We start from the raw sequence: 22,037 nt of genomic DNA on the forward strand, positions 1-22,037 counted from the left end.
AGATATAAATGCAGCACAAAATAATTTTTAAAAATCCACACAAGCAGAAATAAATACATATCAATAGATCACCTCATCCCCAAATATCCCAAACTAGCCACTAACTGCCTTCCCCCATCACAGCTTACTAGATATATACTAGGTCTGAAGCAAATTCATTAACTTTCCAATATTCAAGTCTCATTACTGACCTCTATTCATATTAGAATTACCTTTATGTAACTTTTGCTCCTTTTTTTTCTCTTTTTTTTTTCCTAGACTGTCCTCTAGATCTTGTCATAGCAAGTAGTCATGTCATTTAGAGATGGAGCTATCATTATGCATTTTCTGGATTCATGATAGATTCCTATCTGAATAAAGGCAAACTCTAGGTTATCTTGTTTCCAAAACTGTGCTTTCCTGTTCCTGGTGTCTGATTTGAGACACCTGCAGTTCTTACCTCATTTTCCCAGTCATTAGTGTTGATATAGAACAAGATGGAAGAAGAGAAATACTCCTGTCTGGGTCCCTATATAGGCTGCTATAGAGGACTGGAGTTGCAACCATGGTTGGTGGCTCCAAAGAGGCTTTGGGTTTCAAGTGTGTGTAATTAATCAATGATGATTAATGAGAGATGGCTGGAGGACAAGTCCCAGCCAGAGACATTTAGAAATAGATGATAATTAAACATAGTGAGGACCAACTTCCTCTACCTCTAAACATTACAGGAGTTTAAGATTAGGAGTCTGGTGTGGTGGCACACACCTGTAATCCCAGCAGCTCTAGAGACTGAGGCAAGAAAATCAAGTTCAAAGCCAGCCTCGGCAAAAGTGAGGTACTAAGTAACTCAGTGAGACCCTGTCTCTAAATAAAATACAAAACAGGGTTGGGGATGTGGCTCAGTAGTCTAGGGCCTCTGAGTTCAATCCCTGGTACCTCCTCACACCCCTCCCCCCCCAAAAAAAAAGAAGAAGAAACAGTGAGATGAAGGTCATACTGAAAATTATAAAATAAAACATCCAAAATAATATCTATAGTGTGTCTTGGTGTATCCATAGTTTGCCTTCAGAATCCATGAAAGACCAGTATTCATTAGGACATAGGTGGTATAGGAGCAAGAATGCAGTAATTCCTGTGGCTGTGAAGTTTACAGGTCAAACCTCTCTGACTTCCAGTGCTCTCCATGATCTGCCCTCTGTGTAGCACTCCAATCCTATCTCCGAGCTACCCCTCTTACAACTTTGAATGTTTGTCTTTCTGTGAGCATATCTCCTTGCTATCATCATTATGCTCAGGCTGTTCTTTCCATCCATAGTGTTCAGCTCATGGTAATTCTATTTTGATGTGATTAGTTCCAGTTTATCTTTGCAGTGCTGATTCAAAGTTCTTCTGTTATGCCTAGCAGAAATATTCTAGCAGAAAAATCCTCACATTGTTTGCATCCCTTTTATGCGATTAAAACTCTCTACTTTGTATAATGGTCATTTACATGCTGGACTTAACTCTTATCCTAAAAAGAAAGGCAGCAAGCACAGACTCTATAAAGGCTTCTGCTGTCAGACCTCTGTGTTAGAACCTTTATCTGGAGCTTTAAACAAGAGCCTCCATAAATATTGAGACAATATGGGTGTCACCTCAACTCATGATTTCTATGGTGGCAAAGATTATATTACAATTGGCATTGCATTGAATGGTGACCTAAGAAATTCAGCTTTGCTTTAGACTAAAACTAGAAAGTCTAAGAGAGTAGTCTGTCAAGACAATCCCTAGATTTCTAATTGGTGATAATGGGATTGAATGGTGGTGTCATTATTAAGAAAGGGAACAAATTAATTTGGGATGAAGTAGTCTAAGTTCAATTTTGGAGATATTGAGTTTGAAGTTTCTTTGAAACATTCATGTGGAGATGGGAATTGAAAAAATGGGCTGTTATAAGAGCAACCAGGACAGCACTTTCAAAGTCTCATGTGCTGAGGAAAAGGGGTAAATGTTCCAAAGGGTGAATAATTCTCACCATGACATAGTCTAAGCAATTAGAGAAAAATTAGCTTGCCTAGCAAATAGAAAGTAAAATGGAGTCATGCACTGGATTGCACCACAAGAACCCTTTTATTATTTTCAACTGATTTTTCTCTTTTCATTGTTCTCTTCTGCAAAATCAAAATCTTACTTGAGTGAATTTACATTGCATAAAGTCCCACACCTAATAAACAACTGACAGCTTGAACCAGGCACTTCTAACACTGAATGGTTGAACAGTTTTTCAATTCATCTTTCACTTGTTAATCCTTTCAGCTATGTCTCAAAGTTGCCTTACATTCTACCTTGAAAACCACATATATGGGCCAAGAGGGATGATTACAACAGTGTCACTAATAGTACTTTCTGTCTAAGAAACATCTATGTTTGAGTAACTAAATCTTGTATGTATTCTTTATTGCTTCTGTGAAATTATATATGAAATATTACAATTTATACATATCAACATCAATTATTACTAGCATATAGAGGGTAGCAAGTAAAATATTAAAGATATTTTGCTTTCTATATAAATATGAAAAAAGGCTAAAATAATAACACCCTTATGATATAACTACTACAAAAGGCAAATTTAGTTTGCAATTTCTTATTCAAATAGATGCTAAGATTTTCCTTTATAAGGGAATGCAAGTCTTATGGCTTAAATGTTTTAGGTAAATGTTCAACATACATTAAAGAATTTCAGGAGCCTGTTTAAATATTCTATAGAGAGGGTATTTATCCACTGCTTCAACAGATCAAAATACCTTTCAATATGGGAAGAAATTCCCAAATAATTGGGAGGTAGGACTCTGCCTCTTATTAGAAATTAGAAAGCACAGTGACTATAACTACAATATTCTTCCACATAAGGGGCAGGAAGGCTCTGGATTAAGAAATTCCCAAATAATTGGGAGGTAGGACTCTGCCTCTTATTAGAAATTAGAAAGCACAGTGACTATAACTACAATATTCTTCCCATAAGGGGCAGGAAGGCTCTGGATTAAGAAACCTTGAAGTCAAATCATGGCATAAACTAAACCTTTAAAAATGAAGAAAATGCAGAAAGAAAGAAAAAAAAAACTCCCACTCAGGATGGGGAAGTAAAGTCACATTCAAAAGCACAAAGGAAGGTGAAATATTAAGTAAACCAATAACATCAATAATCAGAACAACTTATATCCATTGAAATGCAAATCTGATAGTGATTGTTGAAGAGTATGAATAAAATCAAAGAGAAAAAGAAAAAATATATATGTATACACACACACACACACACACACACAAGCCACATATGAACAACCAGATACAAAAAAATCAGATATGAATGAAGTATAAATGATTCAAAAATAAAACTGTGAGAAATTCTAGAAATGAAAAACTAAGTGTTGATACAGACATCAGCATGCAAAATTAATATACAGTATGGCTTCTAGACTAGGCCCAGTTCAAAACAAGAATTAGTGAATTGGAAAACAATTCCAAATAATTCATCCAAAATATAGGAGAAATTGATAAATGGATGACAAACATTAAGTAAAAATTTCAAAACATGTAGTAAGGTAAATTTTAAAATTCTACCTTTAATTGCATAGGAGAAAAATAATAAGAAGAATCAGAGGGGATCACTATTTAAAGGAATAATGGCTAAAAAATTTCCATAATTGAGTAAGGCATGGGCTCTCATAATAGAAGCAGGTTCTATTCTTACCAATATAAACAAAAACACATCTTGTGATTCAGAATCAGAAGTATGAGCCTAAGCATAATGTCCAGTATATAGTAATTTTTCAAGTGTTGATAACTGAAACCTAGAACATCAGGATTAAAATACAAATATTGTGTCTTAGTTTAACCATTTTTATATTTGAATGCTAGGAGAAAATCTCCCTGGGTCCCTCACATCAATGCATGTCTTGTATTAGTTTTTTGTTCAAGACTTTATTTTCAATGATTAAATAGCAAAGAACTTGGAAATTAAAAAACAAAACAAAACAAAAAAAAAACCAAAAAACATTGTCTCTCTCCAGAACAGATGAAAGGTGTTTGTTTGCTTGCTTTGTATTTTATTTGCTATCCAGGATGGTAAAGATATGTCTCTTTCATAGCAAAAATTAGACTGGATACTAACAATGCTTTTAAAAGATTAGAGTTCCCTAAATACAGGGTTTTCCACCTATAAGGCAAGTCTACTCTGTATGCAGTATCCACCTTGAGAGTTCCATATTACCCTGAGGACTTAAAGGGCAGGGACAACCAACGAGAAAAGAAAACTCTTGCTTTCAGTTTTGCCGTGAGTAATCAAGTCCTTTGTCCCTGATTTCTGTCTTTTTTTTTAAAAAAAAGTTTTTTATTTGTTCTAATTAGCTATATATGACAGAATACATGTATGCACTTTGATATATCATACACAAATGGAGTATAATTTCTCATTTTTTCTGATTTTACATGTAGAATCACCTTATTCATGCAATCATATATGTACATAAAGTACAATCATATATGTACATAAGAATACACCCTTCTGTCCCTTTACTCCCCTCTACCTAATCTAAAGTAACTTTATTCTTTCCTAGCCCCCCATCACTTATTGTGCATCAGCATCTGCATATCAGAGAAAACATTCAGCCTTTGTTTTGGGGAGGATTGGCTTATTTCACTTAGCATGATATTCTCCAGTTCCATCCATTTACTGGCAAATGCCATGATTTCATTTTCCTTTAAATCTGAGTAATATCATATACATATATACCACATTTTTTATCCATTCATCTGTTGAAGGGCACCTAGGTTTATTCCATAGTTTAGCTATTGTGAGTTGATCTCAAACTCTTGAGTCTTCTATTAGCATTCATAAAGCTAGCAGGCCAACTTTTCAGTTTTCAAATAGAGTAAAATCTTAGGTGCTTCATAGTTCTTGACATTGAACATCCTACATAATGTTGGTACAACTCAATTTCTGTTAATTTTATTTGTTTGCTGGTTGCTTGTTTTGAGAAAGATGGGGTTGTGGAAGACTATGGAACTCCATTCACACAAAGATGTAACGACGGGACCAGAGGAGCCCATGGCCACCTCCTCACTATTGCCTGCCTCTTTCTTTTGGTTACTTAATTCTAGTCATAACCTTAATATTTACTTGTTAAAGGCATATTCATTCTGTCTCTGCACCAAGACCATAAACTCATGTAAGCAAGGATCATTATCTCCTGAGGTTATCCACAACTGTTAGACCTTTTGCTCATGGATAAAGCATGGGTGTTGGGATCTAGCCATTCATTATCCATGCAGCCTATAAGTTAATTACCTCTATAAGCTTTATTTCTTTTCATCTGTGAAAATAGGATGTCAGATTATTTTCTTCAAGTCTGTTTTGAAATCATATGAGACAGTATGAATAAATTCTATGACAATATCTAACACATAGTAGACATTAAACAATAGTAATTACATTTCTAAACTCACAACAGAAATTCAAATAAGCCATGTCCTGTTTTCTATTCACGTCTACCATTTTTCTTAATTGTGATATGCTTTGGAGATGAAACCAATAGGATTCTCAAAAATAAATTTAAATTACAAAAGACTATCTTTTGACTTAACAGTACCTTCCATGGGAATTTATCTTAAAGAAACAATAAGAGGGCTGGGGTTGTGGCTCAGTGGTGGAGTGCTCACCTAGGTTCGATCCTCAGCACCACATAAAAATAAATAAATAAAATAAAGTTACTGTGTCCATCTACAACTAAAAAAATATTTTTAAAAAAGAATAAGAAATTCCTGTACAACTTTATTCTTTACAATATTTCTTGTTAAGGTAAAAACAATTAGTAGCAACTTACATATCTCATAAGAGAGAATAATTTAAAGCAATCATTGAATAAACAGGCAAGAAATGCTGTGCAGCCATTAAAAAATTTGTGGTAGGAGGATATTTAATGACATGCATATTCACCATTCGTTGAAAGAAGACAGACTCCAGAGCACAAGTAAACATTATTCTAAATTTTGCTTTAAAAATGTATATTCATCCATAAAAGATACTAAAAGTTTATAGATTAGAATTTTGTACTTGAGAAATTTTCTTTGTTGTATAGTTCTAGGTATCTTTTAAATTCCCTAAAACATTAGAGAAGATGATACTAAGTGGAGTTAGCCAATCCCAAATAACCAAATGCCGAATGTTTCCTTTGATATAAGGAGGCTGATTCATAGTGGGATAGGGAGGGGGAGCATGGGAGAAATAGATGAACTTTAGATAGGGCAGAGGGGTGGGAGGGGGAGGGACAGGACATGGGGTAATTAATGATGGTGGAACGTGATGATCATTATTATCCAAAGTACAGGTATGAAGAAGACACGAATTGGTGTGAATATATTATGTATACAACCAGAAATTATAAAAAATTGTGCTGTATGTATATAATAAGAACTGTAGAGCCTTCTGCTGTCATATATAAATAAAAATAAAGAAATAATCTAAATAGGAAATATGAAGAAAGATATTAAAATGATTTTAAATATAATTGAACCAGAGAAAATTATGCCAACTAATAATAGTATTAAAAAGTCTTTCAAGAGTTAATACATTTTCTTTTTTAAATCCAAGATTTAATATATTTTACTTTGCAAAAGAACAGAAAACAAAAGAAATATATACTAACACTAATCATCATGAATTCACTAAAAAATACTGCCAGCCGGGCACAGTGGCACACCCCTGTAATGTCAGTGGCTTGGGAGGCTTCGATACGAGGATCATGAGTTCAAAGCCAGCCTCAGCAACTTAGTGAGGTCTAAGCAACTCAGTGAGACCCTGTGGTTAAGCATCCTTTGGTTCAATCCCCAGTACCATAAAAAGAAAAAAAATTGCTGCCAGTAACTTTACCTTTATCAGGATGCAATTCTATATGTGACATTCACTTTCCATGTAAGTAATCCACTACCTTCAAATCACAACCAGAGAACTTCAATGAGGTCTTTTTCCACCTTAGCAACTATTGACCTGTAAAACTGTCCAGGGTGTTCAGGTAATTTGGATTTTGGGACTCCAGATATTATTTGATTACCTGGCCTTTTCTGTGCCTCCCATGCAATGATGAATGTCAATGAATTCCATTAGCTGTTTTTGTAACATCACATCTTTGCCTTCGATTTGAGTAATGAACTGATGCTGTAAAAGATCTGATACTGTTGGGCGCTTTTCATAATCTTTAGTCAAGCACCTGCACTGGCAAAAAGAACACACAATCATTCAATAGGGTAGAGTTTCGAGACTATTATTTATATTGCTAAAAATCTATCCTACTAAGAAAGTGATACTTCTCACAGATGCTCAGTCCAAGCACATCTCAAAAAATATTAAACTTCAAAATGATGAATGAACGTCTGCAAATGTGCACATATCTGAGAATTAGGACACTGTTATGATATCAACTTTCCACTCAATACCACTTCCTTAGTCTCCCTGTAGGCATTAATGTATAGTGATAATTAAACTCTGTCTCTACTGCAAAGTCTCCTCGTCAAGTCGGTGGCTAAAGATAAACAACAATGAAATCATTACAGTCTTAATGCTTATCTAAAATTAACACAAACTTCTCCACTGATTTCTTTTTATTTCTTTCGAGTGATAAAACTGCTAACCCACTGGAGAAGACTAATCTGCTGCAGACATTTGCATTCCTGTCAGCAGGTGTTTCCTGAGGTCATACAGTAGATGTAGCACTGCAGATCACACCTGTTGATAGATTCCACCAGGGCACACCATGCCAATGAGAGCACCTGCAAGGACACCAGGGGAGGAGCATCTGAACAGACTTAGGATGTCTTTCCAGCCATGGCAACTGTCTTCAAATATTGTAAGAGGTATTGGGTAGCTCTCAGTGGTTATGACGGGGGAAAAATCTAGGACTAAGGCATGTAATGAAGTGAGAAACAGCTTTCAAGTCAGTGTAAAGAAGAATTTTTTAAGTGAATTTCATCAGGGTGTAATGGGCTGCAATGGGAAGCATAACTGTTTTTATTTTTTTATTTTTATTTTTTGCATGATTGTTTTCATAAGGGATATTTCAGTACTGATCAAATGGCCAATTCACGCACATGTTCAAGAAGGATTTAAGCTCTGTGACTGTGTGTTTGAGTTCTTATAACTTTCCAAGACCATTCAACCCTGAGATGCAGAGGCTCTATAATTATGATAAAACTGGATACTAAAAAGTAGAAAAAGAAGAAGAAAAAGGAGGACAAGGAGAAGAAGTAGAAGTCCCTGCTGCCCAATCCTTGGCTTCAGGGACAAGCAGTATCGCTGATCCTCCTGGGATTATAATTTGGCCTTTTATTTCATCAGGCTTAATCAAAATAGATAAAAATGCTAAGAAATAAGGATGATAATGTCTAAAAATAAGAATAAGTTTTACTTAAACAAAATATGCATAGCAATTTTTAATATCTGTAACATACACATTTAAGCGCTAAGAAGAGTCTCACATGAAAGAAAGTACTTTGTTCAAGTATACCTTTACCAATAACCAATGTGTACCAGGTACACAGTGATCCTGGGGTGACAGTGGCAAAGAAAGACACATTCAGTGCTCCAGACTTGCTTTACTGTGTAGTTAGAGAGAAAGTCACCAAAAACAGTAAAGTTGAATAAAATTTGCAATGTTTCTAGTGGAAGGAGGAACAAAATTTAACACTCTGCAAGACAGAATTCTAACTCCCTGGAGGAAACCAGGAACATTTCTTAGATGGGACACAGTGAGAAACATGTCAAAGAACCCATGTTCCATGGAGGATCTGTCGGGGAGGATCTTGAAGACATGAGGGCAGACACTGTGAATCATGGGGATCCCTTTAAAGCTAACAGTGGTTCTCCTAGGAAAACTGAGAAATGCTATTGTAATTCACTAAATATAATGTAGTGCTTAACACATGCTTAGTAACATCTGATCAGTGAAAACTTGAAGGTAAAAAGGTTATCAATCTATCTTGGGTTCTTACAAACTCTTGAATCTAATTCTCTTGCTTTTAGAAATATAAGCAGATATTCTTGGTAGGAAAATCAGTGATAGCAGTATGTATAAAAATGGCTGGTTACTCTGCTTTCTTGTCCTTTATACATTTTCTGAGTAGATTTTTGGCATACCACATTTTAATGCCCCTTCTCCTCGGTCCCATTTACAACTGGGGTCATCCTTTACCTTATCTTTTTAAGGTGAAGACATAACAAAAATTGTGAAAAAGGATTATGAGACAGATTCTTATAGATGACTGACACCTAGTTCCTAGTCAATTGTATGGAGACAGTGCGCCTGAGCTATTTGTCAAGTTTAAAATGTCCAATGGAAAGGAACAACAACAACAACAACAAAAACAATTGCCATAGACATTTACATATTAATAAGCTTAATCTACTAAAGGGGATACAGCTCAGTTGGTAGAGTGCTTACTGCACATGGACAAGGCCCTGGGTTCAATCTCCAGCATGAAACAAAACAAAAAACAAACAAACAAACAAAAAATGCACTTAAGAAAAAAATGCCTCTCATGTTCACACATAAAGCTTTTTATGAATACAATTTTCTGATTCACTGATTGCAGTGAAAATTCTCTGACTGCAGTGAGAACAGTGATGTACATAAGTAAAGGGTTAAATGACTGGCTAAAGGGATGATGGTTGAGCTTGTACAAGATGCCTAAGGCGTACCTGCAAAAGGCAAGTGAAAGGAGGAACATAATATGTCCATAGATGATAAGGGGTCCCCAGGAGCACAGCTAGAGATACGTGAATAAATTTGACCCTGAGAGCATTATTTGAGTATCAATGAACTCACAGAAGACACTACAGATGCTTCTTTTGAAGAAAATAAGGGAAACCTCTGGAGCTATTCAACAGATAAAGAGCAACAGGAGGAGATTAAGAAGCCCAGTGACATTGGCAAACAGGCACAGTTCAAAGTCAATGCAGGATGTTATTTCTTCTTTTAAAAAAAAAAAAAAACAAAACAAAAACAGAAAACAAAAAACTCTATTGTTACTCACTTGCTTATGAAGTCATTGAATTCTGCTGACCATAGCTCAGGCTGCCTTAGTTTTGGAGGTGGATTCCTAGAAAAACAAGAATCAAGGTCGGATGATGTCCACTGGGCAGTCAATGCAATAGAGAAGCACAGTCAGATAGACCAATGCATTACTGCACTCACACACTGTAACTCAAGAAAGCCACCATTTTCCAATTCAAAGAGAGATAATTAGTTTTAATCATTCTTGACATAAAATGACAGGTTCCTTTTTCTTTTCTTCTGAAAGCATTTAATGTATGACCCAATTTTTCTAACTGCTAATTTTTTCTTTTAAAATAATTTTTCTTGCTTTTACCTGACAGCCCTAAGGGAAAATATCAATACTTAGCAGAATAGAAACAATGAATTCTGGAATAAAGTAACCCCCTGCCCCTCATGAATCCTGCTGAAGTCTCTGAGGGTGCACAGAGGTGTACAGAGGTGACTTGAAAGGAGAACTGTTTAGAATAAGGAGGACAGTACTGCACAGAGGGGCACAGCAGAATGTGAGTTGTTCTTTTGTTACTGCATACATTTCAGGAAACAGTGTTACCAAGTGTTACAAAAGCAAGGGACTGTAAAATATTATTAGCTATAAAGCTCTAAATGCCACTTAAAAGATCTTGTTATTAATTCTTTTCATTTTTCAAGCTGAACAATTCCTTTCTTTTTTGGCACATCCGTGAAAACGAGGCTGATCTAACTCCATAATCAAGCAACATTGATCAACCATGATGGCTGAATCGCTGAAGTGCTGCTTTATGTTCATTCCAACAGCTCTTTGTTTTCATTAGTGGAATGGAAATACTTTGTCTTTGATTCTGCATTCCTCCTTAAATAGCTTATAATGAAATTAATGTACAGTTTGTACAGGCTCATTAAAGAAAAGTGCGGCTACTCATCTGCCCCAGATCACGCCTGAGCTCATTTCACAATCCTTAAGACAATTGGAAGATTTCTGATTTACACGTTAAAAGAAGTAGTTCTTTTTTACCAGCAATCTTGTTTTGTTTCTTGTCCCCCGAATATTTCCTTTTATGAGACTTATTGGCTTGCTTTGAGAATAGTAAAGTCATAATGAGTTCATGACACTCGGAACTGGGTAACTTTTTAGATATCTTTCCTTACCTATGTCTACAGTCAATATTCTCAGACTTTCATTTTGGAGAGATACTGGTGGTAGAAATGATAAGAAATAATTAATATGATGCAGTTTCCAGAATCACCTGGCAAACTGCATAATACTGAGCTACCAACAACCATGTAACTGTATATCTGAATCAACAGCTGTCACCCTTCCTCCAAGGTGGCATTATAACCAAGACTAATAATATTAGGTTAAATATGATGGTTTAAACCACAATCAAAATGGCTCAGGAAATAAAGAGCTTCATTTAAATTAAGAATGACAATAGGGTGTAAGCAATATAGATTTTTTCCCTGTTTTCCTCAAATTCAACAAGATGTCTTGAAGCTGGAATCAGACAGTTTTCCTCTCTTTTCTGTAATCTTGTTTCCCCACTTACCAAATAAGTAATATATGTTCACAAACAATAAGAATTGAAATAACATTGGGATTATTATGTAAAAGTTGCCATATACCTAAAGCAATATAATTCAGAACCTACAGATAGACTGGAAATTCAAGGGCAATAAAAAACAAATTTAAATGCTTTGATGTTATAAGAATTAAACTGCATGTCAAATATTTAAAATGGATTATTTGGGGAGTGAATAGAATACATTGGTGTTATTCTTTTAGGAAGAATTCTTCCTCCCCAGGACTTTGTATGTGTGATTCTGTGTCTTCAGGTGTGGAGATCACAAATTTGTTTAATAGATAGTGTAATAACAGACTGTAATATATTACCATACCACTCAGCCGCCGTCCCTGTCATCACAGGCTGTATTTATGCATTCTATTAGAATTAAGGTGCCAGGCATTTTGAAGACTTTAACATCTTCAAAAATGACACATTGACAATTAAGATAAGCAATATTCTCACGTTTGTTTTCTGAAACATCTAGAACTAACCAACAGACAGATAAAGCAATATTTAAAGAAATGAGTAATAGGATAAGCCCATGGAAGATATGTTGCTACACACACCAGAGGAGCAGAGTCTATACAGTACTTTCATGGCTCTAAAGAGGGTATTAGTCTATATCATATTATAATGACATATTTTAAATCATTAGTATTTTATCACTAAATTTTATTTATCATTTTTTAACAATATTATCTTCAGGTTCTGAACAAAGAGAAGTCTTAGCAAGTAGTAAAACATTTCTAGATTGGTAGATGAAGCAAATCACTGTTACACCAATCAGTTCCAGGGTGCCTCACTGACTCACTGGGGAAAGGATAAGGAGTCAGAGTGTTATTTTCTGAGTTCAAATTCTAGCAAAAGACACACTGATTATCAAGAGAAACTCTTTTACTTCAATCAGGGAAATGCAACTACTGAACAAAGATAGTCTTGGAAGAAGCAGAATAATATTCCAGGTCACTCTGCTCCCAATTTGCTGAACAGGTCTGAATATTTCCATGATGAGCAAGATGAGAAGCCAGAAGCTCAAGGAAGAGTAAGGGGATGCAGATACTGAACCTAATGCTGACTGTCTGACCTTGGTATTTTGAAGAGTGCTCTCATGGGATGCAGCTCAGCCAGCGGAGGATCTCCATCACCCAGCTCAATGGCAGTTATACCCAGGGACCAAGTGTCACATCTGGCATCGTAAGTGGTATCTAATTGCTGCTCACATGCAATCACCTAAGAGAAGACAACACAAAGGTGAAGTGTGTGACTTTAACAAGCTTGCACCCTAACATTTAGAATAAAGATTAAATGTTTCAAGTGATGAAGACTGATTGCTATAAGTAAAGGAAGTAATTTAATAGTACAATAAGCAATCAACTTATTATGTAGTAGTATTTTTATTCTGAGAACAGAGAATACCTTAGCAGGTTTGCAAATATAAGAAGACTATTAAAAGGAATATTGTTGAAAATATAAAAGAAGACTAGAAAGAAAGCATGTCCCCAAAGGAATGTAATGGGATCAACTACACATCTAAAGACTGTGCAGTGGCTGTCACTCAATAAACATTTGATGACAGAAAGGAGACATTCACCTGGACAGAGATAAAGTACAGATTTTCAAAGAATTAAAAATGAAAGAAGTCAAGGAAAATAATCTTAAGGCAGTCTAGTTAGATGGCCCTGATTCTTATTGGCAAGTAGAAGGCAAGAGTATCCAAGGGAGGAATGAGGTTGGAGGAATGCAGAAAGGTTTAATCCATTAACTTAAAAAAATGTCCTGAATAAAAATAAATATTGATAAAGATTTACCAGCAGCTTATCTGGGCTACATTAAATTGTAGAACTGCAACAAGGTTTAAAAACATGCCTCAAACCAAAGTATACAGTTGAGAGACACGAGAAACTGGATTTTTTTTGCAATATTATAAGTATTACTTTATAAAAAAATCATTGCATTAAATACATCATAATTCATTTCTAAATGTGTAACTACAGACACAGATAGTTTACAAATGACAGCTGTTTACATCAGTAATCACAAAAAGGAAATCAGCTTTATAGTTTTGAAAACCATTTTTTACATTTAAAAATTTTTACATTTTGTAAATGCCAACCTACCAGAAAAATAACAAATGGTTTTGGATAATGGCAGATAAGAATTATATCACTTAACTTCAGTACTTTAAAATTATATGTAAAGTGAAAGAAATTAAAGGCCCTGTCGGGAACATTTCTCATCTTTCTGGCTCTGCTGAAAATCAGATGCAACACATTTAAAAACCCCTCGTGCTGGCACACTGGAGTTGAGTTGGTAGTCTTTGCACATTTCACTTAGGAAGGGTGAATTCCTCATTAATAAGTTTTTCTTCCTACCGGACACTAAAAGTAATAAAATGACAGGAAATCACCTAAATATAAATATATAAGTATGATTTTAATAAAATAAAAGAAAGGTAATGATGAGTACAACATATAAATCAACAGTTCTCTAGAGGAGGCAAAAAAATGGGATAGAGGAAGAGACAGGAGCAAATGTGCCAATAATGTTCAGGTTCTGGGTTGGGCAGCAAGTTCATGGGCAAATACATATGAAGGCTATGAACTGATCCATTCCTAGCCACCTGAAGGCCACTAATAAATACAGACACAAATTATTTGTATAATATACATTCCATATAACATAAATATAATACATGTAAATATATATTTATGTAATTAGATATGTTATGTAATATAGATATAAAATGCATAATAAAATATACAAATATATACTATATGTAATATATTTAAAATATATATACAGAGAGAGAGAGAAAGAAAGAGAGGCAATATTGTTTTCAAACTTAATATGCTAGGGACATCATCTTATACAGGGCTTCTCAAACTTTCTTACCAAAATATTTTTAATATTGCACAAGGTTGAACTGCTAAAAGTCAGAGAGAATAGCCTGAAGAACCAGGAGAAAGCATAACAGTTCCAAATTTTACATTAAAAATTCATGTAGCAAATATTCATAGCTGTATTGTTCATGAGAGCCCAAATGTGGAAACAACCTAAATGTTCTTCAACTGAAGAACAGATAATCATAATGTGGTATATACTTACCATCAAATACTAGCATGCCACAAAAAAGCATGCTAATAAATGCTATAATATGGATGAATCTTGAAAATATTAAACCAAATGAAAGATGCCAGACAAGGGCCACATATTGTATGATTCTATTTATATGAAATGCTCATAATAGGTAAACCCATATAGCCAAAAGTAGATTAATGTTTGCCTAAGGTAGGGGAGTTTGAAAGGAGATGAGAAATGCTCATTAAAAGTACAAGAGGGCAATAAAAATGTTCTAAACTTAGATGATGGTGATGACTACACATTCACAGTCCTCTGAATGTACACTAAAATTGTAACATTGTACATGATTATTAGGTGGATTATATAGTCTATGCATTATAGCTCTTTAAGACCATCACAAATTTAAAAACATATTCACATGAAATTTCCATTCTGTTCCATATCTTTGCCTTAGCATAAAAATAATATGTTTTTCATACCAATTTTTTTTCTAGTAAAATTGTTCCTTCAGGATAATTCTGTGTCTTTAGAAATGTGGTCTAGGAATATGTCCTCATAGGTTCAGGTGAACTTATGTGCCAGTTTGCCTGGGACATCTCTTGTTTGTGCTTGTTCTAGAATCTTTACCTAAACCACCCCTTGAACTCTCCAAGGTATACACATTCATACAAAATGTGTATGGTCACCTACCATGGTAGTCAGTTCCCTTGACCCCTTTGCCCTGGCACATCTGCATTCCAGTTTGGAAAGGATAGCTTTAGGTAACCAACAATACTACCTTGGAAGCAGACTTTAAAAAAAAAAAAGTCAAATCAATGATCAAGAATACCAACAACAATAAATACTAGCAAGGTAGTGAGGAGACAGGAACACTTGCACATTATTAGTGGGACTGCAGATGAATATAAAAAATTTGGAAAGCAATATAGAGATTCCTAAAAAAAAAACAAAACTAGGGATGGAACCACCATATGACCCAGCTATCCCAATTCTTGGCATTTTCCCCAAAGATCTAAACACTAGGACAATACATCCACCTTTATAGCAGCACAATTCACAATAGTTAAATTATGGACTCAACCTAGGTGAGTGGATTAAGAAATTGTGATACACACACACACACACAATAGAGTTCCACTCAGCCATAAAATAATGAAATTATGCCATTTTTGCCAGTAAATGGATGGAAATGGAGAATATCATGATAAGTGAAATAAGCCAAACTCAGAAACTCAAAGATTGAATGTTTTCTTTCATATGTGGAAGCTAGAGTAAAATAGAGGAAGTGAGGAGGAAAGGATAGGATAATACAAAGAACCAATCAAGTATCAATTAATAGACAAGAGAAAGGAAATCCAGTAGAGGAAAGGCAATGGGAGAGAAGAGGGAGAGCGGAAGGGGAAAGGGGGGCTCATAAACTGCAATCGACTTCCATGCATGCAAGAATTTGTCAAGATGAACCCAGCTACTATGTATAACTATAAAGATCTGATTTTAAAACATTAGAAATTAAGGATTTTTTTATTTCAACAAGCTTGCCTCTGAAGCCCTAAAAACAATGAAATACTTCTATGTCAATTAGGGTCAAAAATATATATTATTCAATAACATAAACATTAGTTATTTCATTAATAAGACAGAAGTGGTTTATGTGAAGCATCTTGAAACTGATTATTCAAAACACAGTCTTCAAGATTAAAAAGTACTTATTTTAGAGAGATGAATAAAATATGCACAAAATCTCGAGCACATATTTATACGGCAGCTTGGAAGAACATCAGGGTGCCTTTTTTCTTCTCTATAATAACCTGAGTTTGTTAAAAGAAAGCCCTATTTACAGTTATTGTAGGTTTATTAATAATAAATAATGACATAAAAATGACTGTTTACTAATTACACATTAAGGACTGTTTTTATTAAAAGGCAAACTCAAATATGTGATAATGGCTTTGTTATTATAAATTAACATAAAACATAACTAGGGTATTAATCATAACTATCATAAGCTGCATTATTCATATTAATTATTAATACATGCTAACAAGATGCAAAATATTTTGTAGAAAACTACATTTTTATTGACTTCTCACTATTTTTAATTTTTTACAAGTATTCAAAACATTAGAGAGATATCAGAAAAAAATACTAAAGAAATTCTTTTTGATGGGAGAGGGTATCAGGGACTGAACTCAGGGACACTCAAACACTGAGCCACATCCCCAGCCCTATTTTATATTTTATTCAGAGGCAAGGTCTCACTGAGTTGCTTAGCACCTCACTTTTACAGAGGCTGGCTTTGAACTGGTGATCCTCCTGCCTCAGCCTCCAGAGCCACTGGGATTACTGGTGTGTGCCACGCCCAGCTTAAAGAAACTCTTTTGAGATTCCATTCAATTCTGTTTTTGCTAATGACTACACTTTATATTTTTATTTTCAGATTTAGCCCCTGTTAAGTTTTTTTTTTTATCTGCTGGATTTTCATAAAGTCTTGTAAAATAGTAAATTCTCTCTCCTTATTTTGTATGTATACATTCTAACTTTTTATAAAAAATAATTGAATTGGTATTCAAATAAAAAGATTATACCAGGATTTAAATGCCAAATTTAATTAGAGGCTTTTGCAATATTAATATAGTGTTTGAATTGCTTCTGCTTCCTTCACTCTCTAGAAAACCATAGGTAAATAGCAGAGCTTTTCCCAATGGTTGCAGAGAGGATTTTCAAAAATAAGTGTTCTTTATTGATAAACATAACGAAAAAGACAGAAGGCACTAAAACAGTGACTGCGGAGGGAAGATGTAACTGAACACTTTTTCCCTTAACTATTTTAGTAATTTATCTACAATTTCACTCACATCATGATGAAAAGAATCTACTAAAGCTGACCCCAAGTGGGTGAACAATACGGGAACTTGATATATTGGTCAATGGACCTGAATCTGACATAACAAAGTCAAGGGTTCTCATATTTCTAATTTAAAAACAAAACATACAAATCTATAACAGATACATGCTAAACCACGAAGTAAATTAATGAAAAATTAAAACTGCAAGTAGCTTCTTGCTACCTCATTGGGTTGACTCATTCATTCCACTTCATATTTGTTCATTCGTTTATTCGTGGCTCATTTATGGGGCACCTCCAGTGTTCTTTCTCACACACGCAAAAATCCTATGTTTAAATAACACAAAGCACCCTTTCTTCTGTGGTATTCCAAAATACTGTGGAGATACAGTATACATGAAAAGGGAAGTGAGAACACTGTCTTTCTCAAAACTCTGACCTCAGGAGCCATCCAAAATGGTGTTCCCACGGATGTGTTCCGACGGTGCCGGGTGCTGGTGAGCTGTGCAGACACGCCTAGAAGAAAGAGATGAGAGATTACCTTTTACATTAATTAACCTTGTAAAGTGATTTCGATTGCTATAAATTTTCTTTCAAATGAATATTAAAATTCTGTTCCCTCAAAGCTGTCACTGGACTTGAACTCACTTTAAAGAAGAATGAATCAGGATCTCTACATAACCAAAATACAGAATAATTCTCTTATTTCCTATTTTCATATCTAAATCCTGCCCAAGGTCCTATTTCAAGTCTTATTTCCCCATTTTGGCTTCTAATCTTCTTCCGATCATACTAATCTCTACTTCCTATGATGCTCTACAGTTTATACTATTTGAACTCTAATTACATATTTTGGCATATAATTGTTTTTCTTCCTTCCTCTCCCCATAAATAAATCTGGGGAATTTTAAAATGTTTTATATGATTTTATACACATAGTAGTTAAGTTGTAAATGTGCATAAAATTATTTTCCATCTATCAACTTTGGCCAAATTACAAGTTTTAAAATAACTATATCTAACATTTAAACCAACATCATTAATAGAATCAGTGATTTTAAATTTAAATTTATACTAAACCAATACATAAAATCATAAAAATCGCACATATTTATGAGGTATCATGTGATGTTTTGATACATTTATAGATTGTATCAAATTAGATTAATAATATCTGATCTTATCTATCTCTTTAAATGTTTATGATCTCTTTATGGTGAAAACACTCAAAATATACAGTACATTATCTTTATCTACAGTCTGCCTACCATGCAGTAGCACACCAGAACTTCTTACTCCAATTTAACTAAAATTGTTTCTGTGGGTTTGTTTCAAATATATATTTATTTTAGTTGTAAATGGACCTGTATTTTATTTATATGTGGTGCTGAGACTCAAACCCAGGGCCTCACACTTGCTAAGCAAGTGCTCTACCACTAAGCCACAACCCCAGCTCCAATTTTTGTGGTTTTTTTTTCCAGTTTGTTTCTATTTATTTAAATGGAATTGTTCTGAGTATTCAATTTCACAAATAAAAAAGTAACATTGAGAACAATTATACTGTATGCCAGAATATTAAAAATGCAATTCAGAATATTTTCTTACTTAAAAATAAACAAGTGTGAAAAATGATTTCTTAATAATAATGACTTACATTGTTAGTATATAGCACATATTTTACATATCACATATTTAATGTGTTCCACCGATGCTAGGTATATAAGTATTTTTTGTGAACCACTTGATCTTTTCAAAACGTTAAAGCAGAGTTTTTTATTTAAAAAGTTATTTGTGTATACATTAATAAAAATGACCATTTGCCTCATTTTTCTTTTCTTTTACCTTTGTAGAGATTACAAAATGAAGGGCTATAATGAAGAGACAACCAAACATTATGTCGTATTTCTATTACTGCTACCTGGTTAGACATAAACATCACTGATCCTCATGAGAATTTGAAATAAGATGTCTCCTCTCAATTTTCATCCTCCTGTTCCTCGTGCAAGGGGGACAGTACAGTGCTCCTGCCCTTGACCTGCTCTGGACTTGATGGGATAGACCCAAATCATGAGTGGTCATTGATTTCTCTGCTTTGCCAAGTACCTTATACGTGTCCCATTAGTATTAGGCTCTCGCTGCTTATCTAATAAGCCAAGTAGAGGGAGACAATGATTGAGATTTAAAATGGGGGTATATTTGATTCCCTCAAGATGGCATTTAACTTTCACCATGAAATTTAAAGGCTAGATTTGGCCAAATGGGTGTTTCAATGGTGCGATAGTTGGACATTGGGTGTTTTGGTTCCATGTTAGATATATCCCTTACTGACTTTCTCCTTCTATGCATAAATCCTATCCTAATTGATGAGCTTCAAAATTCAATGAATTTTTAAAAATTTCATTAAAAATAAAACACCTTCCCTGTATCATTTTTCAAATTTGAATGGAATCACCTTTTGACCCAGTTATCTCACTTCTCAGCATATACCCGAAAGGCTTAAAATCAGACTACTACAGTGAGATGGACACATCAATGTTTATAGCAGCTCAATTAACAATAGCTAAGCTATGGAACTGACCTAGGTACCCTTCAATTAAATTATGGCATTTGCTGGTAAATAGATGGACCTGGAGACTATCACGCTAAGCTAAATAAGCTAATCCCCAAAACCAAAGGTCAAATGTTCTGATATGCTGATGCTTACTCATAATAAGTGGGGAGGGAGACAGAGGGAAGAACAGAAATTCACTGAATTAGAGGGGAATGAAAGGAAGGGGGGGGGATGGGAATTGGAAAGATAGTAGAATGATTGGCATAACATTCCTATGTTCCTATGTGAATACACGAACAGTGTAACTCCACATCATATACAACCACAAGAATAAGAAGTTATACTCCATGTATGTATGTCAAAATACATTCTACTATCATGTATAACTAAAGAGAACAAATAAAAAAATTGTAAAAAATGATTGTCTAAATCAACACTTGAAGTTTCTCCCTTAAACATTTTACAAGAGAGTATCTGAAGAAACAATATCAGCACTTATTATCACTCTTTTCCAAAATGCTATCCAGGCAGTTTATATTTCAAAAAAGTTAAATTTTAATCTCCATCTTTTTTCCCTATAAACTAAAGGCCAAAATGATTAAACGTGGATTTTCTTCTATCTTTATTTTTAATTTTGGTCGTGCTGGGGGTAGAACCCAAGGCCTTGTGCATGCCAGGCAGACACTCTACTGCAGAGCCACACCCCCAGCCTAAATATGGATTTTATGATAGTATCAAAGAATAATAAGTCATTGATATAGAGCAGGAAAGAAAAATTAATTTCAAATTTATTCTGAACTTTCTAAAATTTATTCTAAGGGCTTTCAATTATTTCTGAAAAAAACTTCATATTTTATTCCTGAAGGTATAAAGAGGGAAAAAAACACTCACAACCAACAGTTTTTTCTCTCTCTCTCTCTTCTGGATATGAAGATGACATCATTAGAATCAGCATTTTCCAGCCAGTATGATAGGATAGACCCAACCTGATCTTTTCTTAAAATTGGGAGCCATCTTGACACAAAACCATGAAAAGATAATTTCGGCTTTACTATAAATTACTGCAAATTCTGAACCTGCTTGGAATGCCTGCCCGTGCCTTGAACTCACCCATGCCTGGCTCTCTGACCAGATAGCAGCCCTCTCTGAAACTTTAATGACACCTCATAAATATTGGCCTTCCCTGGCCAGACAACAACCCTCTCTGAGGCTCTAATGGTCCTCATAAATTCTGATGTTGGGGCCAGCAAAAAATGTAAATTACCATCAGTGTGATGCTTGTCAGAGTTCTGTTATCTGTAACCCTCCCCCCTTTGTGTAACTTTCTGGGCTATAAAGCTGGGCTGCAGGAAAGCTGGGGTTGCTGTCTTGTTCCTGCCGTTTTGGGAGGAAAGAGGCAGCCCAGCCGGTCGAAATAATAAGCTTGCTTTAATTTGATTTTAATTGGAGTCAGTGGTCTTTTCTTGCGTCCTGGTCTAACAGTATTGATGTCCTAGCGCTGGGATTTATAGACATGAATGGTTGGGAAAGATCACAGGAGATATAAGGAAGGATGTTAATAAATAATTTTTAGGGTGTGGCATGTAGCTGAAGATAGACTGTCACATTGTTTCTTGGAAATGTAAATCCTGAGTGGAGACACTCATGAAGGGAAGGTAACTACAGCTGAGTCAACCAAAGCAAGGCCCTGGGGTACATAGGGTTGGGCCTACTCCTGAGGTCCAGCACTGCTGCAGCTCTGTTCTTAGCAGGCCACATCACCTGCTTCTCTTTTGATTTTGTGAGCCAACTACTGCTCTTTCTGTATTCTTATTGGTCAGAGTTAGTTTCTCCCATTAAAACCAAGCAACCCTGAATACAAAGCTCTAGTGATTTTATAACTAACATAGTAAATTAACAAGGGCAATAGTCAGTCATGGGTTAATAAAGCCTAAGAGTCATGAGGCTTTATGTTT

The 22,037-nt window shown here is 34.8% G+C and overlaps 1 protein-coding gene across 15 annotated transcripts in view; it reads right to left on the reverse strand.

The window, feature by feature from the left end:
* Nucleotides 1-22,037, reverse strand: part of Myo3a (myosin IIIA) — a 235,689-nt gene that overhangs the window by 133,655 nt on the left and 79,997 nt on the right. For 14 of the 15 annotated variants that reach the window (XR_005730475.2, XR_005730474.2, XR_013426693.1 and 11 more), the window contains 4 exons: nucleotides 17,971-18,047; nucleotides 12,690-12,835; nucleotides 10,042-10,107; nucleotides 7,068-7,223 (listed from right to left, as the gene is read on the reverse strand). Coding sequence is in view for 11 of the 15 variants with exons in the window: in XM_078023283.1 (XP_077879409.1) it covers nucleotides 7,068-7,223; nucleotides 10,042-10,107; nucleotides 12,690-12,835; nucleotides 17,971-18,047 (445 nt within the window). In the remaining 4 variants the exon portion in view is untranslated. Of the gene's footprint in view, nucleotides 1-7,067; nucleotides 7,229-10,041; nucleotides 10,108-12,689; nucleotides 12,836-17,970; nucleotides 18,048-22,037 lie in introns of those variants that run through there. The other variant, XM_040277267.2, reaches the window with a different exon arrangement.

This window comes from Ictidomys tridecemlineatus, chromosome 10 (assembly GCF_052094955.1).
Source record: "Ictidomys tridecemlineatus isolate mIctTri1 chromosome 10, mIctTri1.hap1, whole genome shotgun sequence".
Lineage (NCBI taxonomy): Eukaryota > Metazoa > Chordata > Mammalia > Rodentia > Sciuridae > Ictidomys > Ictidomys tridecemlineatus.